We start from the raw sequence: 9715 nt of genomic DNA on the forward strand, positions 1-9715 counted from the left end.
TTAAAGTGCATATTTGATGTGAGCACAGCTAACTACACACAGGGGTATCAAGGGATTTCAGCCCATCAGACAGAATATTGTACAGGAACACCTCAAATTAAGACCACAGGAAACTTGTCTTTAACTGATATTTTATGTATGATATTCTTCCATCTCTTTCCACCATATGATCTTTTAGAATTCTTTGACATCTGAAATGCAGAAAAAATTCTGCCTCTCACTGTGTTTCCTCAAGATACTAAGTTAAAATTCACATAACTACACTCATCCAAGTAGTGTATTCTCAGATACTTCACTGTTTCTTCTGCTTACTTCCTTTTTCCCTCTCAAACTCAGCTATCTGATTGAATATGTTAACCAAGTTCTGAGGCAGGTTTCTTTTAACACCACTTTCTGCTTGTTCTGTACCATTTAATGACACTTCTTCATCTGCTTCCTTTGTTTTATCAGTGTCTTCATAACTTATTTTTCTATTCTTAGACTCACTTTCATTTTTATGCTGCCTGTCACTATCATAATCTTTGTCACCTTCATGTGAGCAGCTGCTAGAATATGACCTGTACTTCCCCCATGACCTGCCAGAATAGTCAGACCCTGGGGACATGTAATACCTGTCTTGACCTGAGCCATGTCTCTTGAACTGCTCCCTTCTCCACTCCCCATCCCTTTCAAATCTCCTGTAATAATGCATCCTGGGTTTGTAATCTGATTTATGATACGAACCTGAAGGACCCCTCCAACTGGAGAAGTATCTCTCTGGTTTACTGTATTTTTCAGTTTTGCTATGACTTGGCTGACTTCTGGAGCTACTGTAAGAATCTCTTGAATCTTCAGACCTACCTCCAAAAGTGTCTTCATCATCACCTGAAGTCCTCGAAAAAGAACAGTGTCTGTCTTTCTCTTTTACCTCCATTTTTGGGCACGCTACGCTGTCCTGCCTTTCCAGCAGCTTTTCCACTTCAAAACTTTGGTTAAGAAAGGAAGCAGAGGTATCAGCTGGAGGGGAATACCACTCCTCTTTCCTATTCTGATCTTTATAATGGGAAGAAGCTCTAGATGAGCTTTTTTTGGAGCTGTGAGCAGACTCAGATCTATGCCGACGCTTTTTCCTACGTTTCTTGTGATCAGAGGAAGAGGAGGAAGAAGAAGCTGATACATCTGATGATGAATCGCTTGATGATGATGATGAGGAGGAGGATGAAGAAGAAGAAGAGGAGGAGGAAGTCGATACTTTCCTTTTCTTCTTCAACCTAAAAGAATAATTAACCTGTGAGATAACCTTTAGTGTCAGGCAAAAATTACAGATAGAAAGCAAATCTGCATACCCCAGCTTGACTGTAAGGTGGGAACAGAAACTGAGCCTGACTGACATGACAATTTCAAATGTCAATTCTTCATCAACTAATTAAGATTAAATCCACTGAACATTTTGTTGTAAAAGACCTCTTTCCCAATTTTGCGTGGCATTACATTTTGCAAATATGTCACATTGCAAAGTATTCCTTAAACAACTTCCCTTCCACACACATCTCAATTAAAGGCTCTAGGCACTATAGGACACTATCCACAGAAACATTCTGAGGGAAAAGCAGCTTACCCAGGGAGAAGTTCTCCCCAGCTTGCTGTTTGTTGAGATGGATTGCACACAGTCTCATCTGCACCTAATGCCACACAACCAGTACACTGAATGTAACAGTTACCTCTTTTCTTCTTTTAAGAGCTTACGCAATTTTTCTGCACTTGTTTCTATTTTCTTTGCTTTCTCTCTCTCTTCTTTGGCAGCTTGTTTCTCCCTCATTTCCAAAGATTTCTTTTTTGAACCCAAGCATCATAAAAAAGATTACATTAGTAGTGTTAACATGGGTATTAACCCCCATTCAACCCCATCCAAATGTATACACCAGGAATGTTTTACCAGGATTCCCAGACCAAAAATGAATATTATTCAGGAATTTGGTATTGGCCATTGTGACAGGTTTATATTTAAGGACCATATTGCAGTTTTTATTCCATTAAAAAATATATTTGCCCAGTCATTGCAATGGTACCCATGATCCAGCACACCAAGAAGCATAGAGCCCAAAAGTTATAGATAGAATATGCAAAAAATCCCCAATATTACCAACGTGTAGAAAAATAAGGACAAAACCCCCCCAAACAACAGAAAGACAGAAGAGTTTGAGGGAAAGTGTCATCATTGTTGTAGTTTACAAGAGAAACACGGCAGAGCCCAGTTGAAGACGAATTCAAATTGGCCATGTTTGAATACAAACCGTTTGGTAACAATTTCACAGAGCAGTTTGATGCATAGTTTACGTAAGAAATCAAGTTCCAGTGGTTTGGTGGTGATGAGCAGCACCAGACGCAGGCACAGCAACAACAGTTCCGTTCAGAGGGAAATGCATTGGAGAAAAACACATAATCAGTATTACAGGAAAAAACACTGCAGTTGTTTCAGCCATTCTACACAGCAGGGACAGTATCAGATTATGTACTAAGTTACAGGTAAATGCAGGAGGGCATCTAAGTAGATAAATAAACTATTTAAGTCCTAAGAGATCATCCTTCTACCACTTACAGCCCTACAGAGTCGCTCTGTTCAGACTGAGCAGGAAGTCCGATTTATAGTTTTCAAAGCTCAGCAACTGTCTTAACATCTGTAATAAAGGAAACCCTTCACTGCAGCCAAGGCCATGCACAGCAACAATTAACAGCTGTCATATTCTTTATCTGCTGCATCAATGACTGCAGCAGAATGTCTAAGGAATGACATTTATCTCCTACTTTCTGTGAATATTCTTCATCATTTCAACTGACACCTCTTTCTAAAGCAGCCAAATGTAGGTACTGCTCAAATTACACCTCTTTATGTGTGCTGCAGCTCAGTTTTATCAGATTGTCCCATCTCCTCTTCCCCCTTGTTTCCACATCCTGTCAGCATTATGGCTCCACCAACTGAAGAACTGCTGACTAAGGCCATCTACCCCAGCCTTTGTACATCCCCACATGCAGCAGCACAGAACACAAGCCTGTTCCTCAGTGCTCTATTTTATTCTTTGACCCACTCTGGAAGACAACACATGCAAAGGAAGTAAATAAAAGGGAAAAGATGACAACTCAGATTAGCAGAGACCCAGCAGGCTCACCTGGGAAACATGCTGCGTGCAAGGGAAGAGAGAAAAAACCCACCAGACAACACAGGAGAAAGCTGAGATATTCAAACTGTCTGCCCGCCCACCCTCCACCTCCTGCTGTTTTCCTTTAAATTACCTTTTAATTTCCTCTCATGTGAGCTCCCTGTGCTTTAGCTTTGCCTGTTGTTACTCTCTCTAATTACCCCATGGACCAATGGTCTGGCCAGACTATGGTAACAATGTTTATTTGGCTTGTGGAAGTGTTTTACACTTTGAACATTTGTATTCAGAGAATGTTTTAAATTAACCGAATCAATCATGCTGTGTGATGGGATATTCTTATCCCTGCTTTGCTCTTTCCCTGTCTCCACTGTCTGGCATTTCTTTACTATCCCAAAACAGCGGGGTCACCAAGAGGAACCTTTCTTCTGGTAGGTACAGCCATAATGCTCACTAGAAAACATTTACTGTGGAGTAGGGAAGCAGAGAATAAGACAAACTATCAATTTAACCCCTCCCAGTTCAAAGGATTTAATATGATTTTTGACGTTCATTTATTGTCATCGAGAGCACCTTATGAAAAGAAAGTAAAGAATCACCTGCATGTGCTTACGGAGTTTTGTTAAGGCCTCTTCTGCTTCCTGAAAAGTCTCATCCAAGCTCAAGGCTTTTTTATAATAACTTTCAGCATTTAGCAGTTTCTCTTCCTCTTCCAACCTAAAATTCAAGTGATAATTCATATACAGTTAGGACACAGATTTTGACAGCTATCTCTTCTTTTCGAACTTTCTTATTTTCAAGGATTTCTTATTACCACTATGACACTACCACTGCATCCCTCTGAGACCCTCTCTATCAATCTCAGCTCACCTCATTAACAACACAAATCAGTATTTCTAACCTTACCATCTCCTAATTCAGATCTGTAACATTATTCTTTGAAGTATAAATTCCAGTCTCAAAATACTGTGTCTCCCTCTTCTTAAAACAGGGCTTAAAAGAAACCTATCCCTATATATTCAAAACTAAAATTTTGCATTAGAGCGGGTCACCAATATTTCAGCAGAGTAACAGAATGTAATTTTGTTACAAAACTTTAAAAAAAACCCCAATCCTCAACTTTTGGAATATATTCAAACAATTCACAGGACTTTATGCAAGCCTGGTATCCTACCAGTGAAAGGGTATCAAGGATTTAAAAGGATATAGAGGATTAAACCTCAAATATTTTGCCAGAATTTTAGCTGGGACAGAGGACAAAGTGTAAACCAATTACACAAGGATGGATGTTCCCAAGGACTTTTTTTCCTTAAACACATAGCCATGAAGGAAAGACTCCATTTTGTGTCCTCACTAGAATGGCATGAAAAAAATATTATGAGAAAACTTGTTAACAACCAACCAAACTCATAACCACAACACTTACTGCCCGCCTCTTTCCACAAGGGTCTGACACAGGTATTTCCTCGCATTTCTATGGGTAGGACAGTTTTCTAAAGCAACTTCAAAATCCCCTATGGCTTTGTTCAGACTTCCTTTGGTTGCATACCTAGAACAACAAAAAGTTGTATATGAAACAGTGATGCTTCTCTTTCACAAAAGGGGAAAAAGTGAAACAAGGAGACTTACAGAGCTCCACGTGCTACCAAAGCTTCAACATTTTGTGGATCGATTTCCAAAGCCTTGTTGTACTCATTCATGGCTTCCACATGGCGCCCAACCTTAAAATAATCCACCCCAGCCTTTACACTGGAGAAAAAATATTTAGAAAATAGTATGTACAATTAGTCTATGCAGATTGTTCTGTTACTTGCAAATTATGATTGCAAACAAAGAACAGGTTAAGACCTGACCTTATTACTGTGTACTTTACACTGGCATTTCAGTTAGGTGATACTGACCTAATTCCACAAAAATTTATTGTCTTTAATCCAATATCTTAAGGCACTCAAGAGTAATTCTGCTGACAGTGCCACTGTATTACATTATTTTTCATTTATGGAATTATTGTTTAAGCAATTTTCTGCACAAAACTATGTGTGACCTACCATCATTAACCTTGAACAGGCTTAATTATATTCAAAGCTAAAAATCCCCATTAGAGAGATGGCACAAGGCTATATGGGCAGATGGTGCACACTCAAACCAGCTCAACTCACACAAATATCCTGAGATTTTACATTTCATATTTCCTGAACATTTCTTGCACATTTTCCAAGAGATTAACTTATTAGAAGAGAATTGATATAAGTTGATTTTCAAATCAATTAATTTACAGACTTTTCTTAAAAATTAAAATTTAATGTAACATTATATGCAAACTTTTCTGCAATTAACATTGCAAATACACTGCGTAGTGTAAAAGCAAAAGTAAATACCCAGGGCTACTGCTCCATTTAACTTTCCAAAGACAGCAAGTGCACTTGTTACATCTCCAGTGTGAGGCTTAAATGACTTGATAAATATGAGGTCACTCAACATTCAATTATAAAACAGAAGGTTGTGTGCTTGGTGTTATTATAAATTTTGCTCTCTACTCAAGAATGGGTCAGGATATTAAAAGTATTCTAACAACTCCCTTAAACCTGACACACATTTTGGAACTGAATCTCAGGATTTCATCTGTTACATTCCCACCTGACAGAGAGGTTTATTTTCAATAAGATCCTGGTTACATTGCTACATGTGCAGTAGAAAAACTGTTTCAATGTGTGTTTTCTTTGCAGAAATATAATCTGCAACCCAGTCCAACAACAAGCTTTGACAAGAAGTAGTATCACATACCATTTCAAGGCCCATGATGCAGACTGCTGTTTCCTCAATGCAGGGGCAAAATCTTCTTCACTGAAATTTTTACTGTAGGGAACAAAAAAATTAAAGCATCAAGTTGGCTGTCTGAGTCTACAAAGTTAAGCTTACAGTATGCAGTGCAGTTGAAATAAGCTGACATATTATTTGTCCATGCCTTACTGCTCTCCCTCCCTGTTCTTTCATATTTCTGAAACCAGTTTTTCCCAAACCATTCTAGAAGTACGGTACATCTAGCAAAAATGTACAAAGTCCACACCTGCTTTGAGCCTAATATACACAGGGGTCACAACATCAAGCATTGCATATATTTGACTCTTATTTTACAAAAGGGGTCAAACCTATTAGTAAAATAAACATTGTGAATAAACATATATCAGAAGACATTAAAACCTAAGCATCCTGCATTTCAATCCACAGATGCTGACAGCAGCTACACAATAAATTCCATAAGTATCTGATATCAAACATTGTGTGTGGTAAGGTGTCTTGCTTATTCAGAGCAATAGGATTTCAAATGCAAATTTCTTACTCTAGAGGAGTTTGCTTTTAAATATTTAAGGACGTGTATACGGCAGTCATGCAAGTCAAAATGTAAAGGGTTTAAGTATAAGTGGTCTAGGAGTCCCACTCACAAGTCTATTTCAATGGATTAGAATAATCTCCACAGAGCTACAGGAGAGGAACAATGTAAAAATCACTTACATTTGAAGACTTCTCAGCAAAGACGGTGGATTTGACTCACTTAGTCCCAGTTTTTCTGCTAAATATTCAACTAACGATGGATTAGCAAATCCTGGGGAACGATGCAAAACCTCTTCAAATGTCTCTCCTGTGTTGGCAACTTCCAGGCTTCGCCTTCAAAACAGCACCGATGCACACAAATGAGACCTCAGGCCCTGCACCCTACTTCATCACGCTTATGTTTAGAATAAAAATGCCCATATGGTATCTGCACTATTGCTCACAAACTGCTCTCTTCTGTAGGAATGTATTTTCCTGCTATTTACCAACCCTTACGCCCTTTACCCCAAATGAGCTTCTGAAATCTATTTGGGCACCCACCCCCTATCGCCAGGACATACAAAAACACAACAAATATTACAGACAGCTGTGTCCCCATCTTCTAAGGGGAATTTTAAATTGCTAACAATTAATATTTCAGTGTCCCAAGATTTTGGTTTTTTTTTTAAATTTGTTTGTTAACACAGTCCAAAAGCAACAGATATCTCACCCTGCCTTTTGCTTTCCTTATATTTTTGGAAAGAAGCTAAAAAGTCAACCATGTCTACATATCCAGACACAAGGATGCTAAAAGGAGGAACAACAAGGAGGATGTGATCAGTCAATTAAATGAGAAAGCCCTCTGAGGAGTTTAAGGGACAGGCAGCCTGTCAGAGATGCTCTTCAGAAAACCTGACTGCAGCCAGCAAGTGTAGGCAAACAGCATATCCTTACTTATAATGCAGTGGGAAGTCATCAGAGGTGATCACACCCAGCTTTGTACTGGAAAGCTTGGGTGGAAGAGCTGTGCTGTAAAGGGACACCGCCAGCTTCTCATGGTAACGGTCAACGTCCTTGAGCGCAGCTGGAGAAATAATACAGGGAGGGATAAAATTACAGAAATGGCTCAAACCTGAGGCAAACCCATTCCTGACAACTTCTGCAGCTACTCACCTCGGATAAGGTCTCCAGTTTGATAGTAAGACAGAGGATCTCCATGGTTGCTTTGAGGAGGCACATCCCTCACAGGACACAGGGCCTGCAACAGAACAGAGCAGGAATGTCATAAATGAAGTCACAGGGCTGGGGTTCTTTTCCTCCCCAAGAGCAAGCCAAAATACTGCTTTAAGCTTAATGCACATCAGAACGGCAATTCTTAAAATACGGCTTGGTTCAAGTGAAAATTCACTCATCCACAAATGATGAACTTTTCAACTCAATAATGCGGGTCACCGCAAGATGTGTTCAGTGGCTGAGCAAGTATCACAAGCTGCCCACAAAGTCAGACACTACCCGTCATCCCAAAGCTGTTTCACCTTTACACAGTCCACTCCATTAAGAAACACAAGAAGCAACAAATGTCAAAAATGAACTATTGACCAAAGCTGTGTCTTACAGTGATTTCCAAATCTGCAATTTCCCGTATGACACCACTTCCCAGACAAATCAACACCATGAAAAAGCCAAATTCACGGATAGATGTAATCCTCCCAATCACGATATCGCCCCGCTCGATGTCGCGGAAGAACAGCTCTCTCCTCTCCTCCCTGGGCACCTCCAAGAACCTCTCCAGGGGCGGCATGACAGCGTAACACTCTGCAACAAGGGCACAGCCAGTTACAAGCTGCACCCCGAGATCACAAAACATTTCACAACAGCAAAACACGTGAAAATACGATTTTCTGTGCTAACAGGAATCTTACGCATGGCCTATAAAAATCAACAGGAAAAATTTTAAGCCTCTTTTTAAAGACACTGCAAATTCAAGTCCTTATAGAGTGATCCCTCCCAACACCTCACACACCCTCATTCTCCTCGATGCTGTCCTCGATCGGCCCATTCGGTTTCCACGAGTGCGCGAACAGCAGATCCGCCTTCTTGGCGATGAAGCGCTTTATCTCGGTGTCGATGCTCGCCCTCTCTTTCCTGGGGAAGGAGAACGCGGTGAGTCGCGCCCCGCGGCCCCTCCCGGCCCGCCCGGCCGCTGCCCCGGCGCCCCTCACCAGGCGGCCGGCGGGGCCCCGCGGGGCGGCTCCGGGGCGGCCCCGGGCGGCGGCAGCAGCCCGCGGAAGTCGGGGTTGTCGTGCTGCTCGGCGCGGAGCAGCGACAGCAGCGCGGGGCCGTGGTGGTTCAGCGCCTGCCGCAGCAGCTCCCGATCCATCCCGGCGCCAACGCCGCCGCCTCGCCCGGAACGGGAACCACCGCTCGGGCAACAGGGCGGGACCGGGCGGCCGCAGCGCCCCCGGCGGGCGGGAGGACCGCGCCGAGCGGCGGCGGCGCTGCCCGCCCTATTAGCGGGCCCGTCTCTAGTTTATGAACAGTCGGTAATTAAAGAGAGAACAATTAAAACGCGGATTTCCCCCACGGGAATCCTGCCCTGCTCCGCAGTGGTGGCCCGTGCAGGCAGTGCCCGCGGCGGCGCTGCCGGGAGGGGGCGCTGCGCACCCGCTGGCCTCGTCCCGGAGTGCCCAGTGCGGGTGACACCGGCGGTGTCACGGGTCCGAACCGGGGGTGATACGGGCCCGAACCGGGGGTGTCGCGGGGCCGAACTGGGGGTGATACGGGCCCGAACCGGGGGTGTAGCGGGGCCGCTCGAGGAGGCGCAGCCGCGGCACCGCCGCGTTTTCGCTCCCGAGGGAGCGGCCCTGGAGCAGCGCGGGCCGCTCCCGGTCGGGGTTCGGGCAGCGCTGCCGAGTTCCGGCAGTCGAGCGCGGAGAAAGCGAGCGGAGCTGGGGAAGGGGCTGGAGCACAGCGCACTGAGGAGCTGCTGAGGGAGCCGGGAGAGCTCAGCTGGAGCAAAGGAGGCTCAGGGCCACATTGGCACTCGGCAACTCCCTGACAGGAGGGCGCGGCCAGGATCCGCTCCCCGGGAACCAGCCGCAGGACCGGGGGGAACGGCCTCAGGCTGCTCCAGGGGAGGCTTAGCTTGGACATTTGGAAGAATTTCTCCATAGAAAGGGTGATTAGACATTCGAAGGGGCTGTCCAGGGAGTCGCCGTTCCTGGAAGTGTTTACAGAAAGATTGGACGTGGCACTTCGTTCCACGGTCT

At 43.6% G+C, this 9715-nt stretch overlaps 1 protein-coding gene across 1 annotated transcript; it reads right to left on the reverse strand.

Moving 5' to 3' along the window:
* Positions 1-114: 114 nt before the first annotated feature.
* TTC14 (tetratricopeptide repeat domain 14) lies at positions 115-8877 on the reverse strand. The gene is made up of 12 exons (XM_072933270.1): positions 8669-8877; positions 8470-8591; positions 8062-8261; positions 7620-7704; positions 7401-7530; positions 6648-6800; positions 5919-5990; positions 4764-4883; positions 4561-4683; positions 3734-3851; positions 1701-1810; positions 115-1250 (listed from the first exon to the last, which is right to left on the reverse strand). Exons 1-12 carry the CDS (start codon positions 8824-8826, stop codon positions 293-295), a joined length of 2349 nt encoding a protein of 782 aa, XP_072789371.1. The 5' UTR covers positions 8827-8877; the 3' UTR covers positions 115-292.
* Positions 8878-9715: the final 838 nt, after the last annotated feature.

This window comes from Taeniopygia guttata, chromosome 9 (assembly GCF_048771995.1).
Source record: "Taeniopygia guttata chromosome 9, bTaeGut7.mat, whole genome shotgun sequence".
NCBI lineage: Eukaryota > Metazoa > Chordata > Aves > Passeriformes > Estrildidae > Taeniopygia > Taeniopygia guttata.

Excerpts from the sequence above, each read along its gene's own strand:
- TTC14 (XM_072933270.1), bottom strand. The coding sequence starts at position 8,826 with ATGGATCGGGAGCTGCTGCGGCAGGCGCTGAACCACCACGGCCCCGCG. Across the intron at positions 7,705-8,061 it reads TTGCAGATTTGGAAATCACT|GCCCTGTGTCCTGTGAGGGA; the intron begins GTAAGACACAGC and ends GTTCTGTTGCAG. Across the intron at positions 1,251-1,700 it reads CTCTTAAAAGAAGAAAAGAG|GTTGAAGAAGAAAAGGAAAG; the intron begins GTAACTGTTACA and ends TTATTCTTTTAG.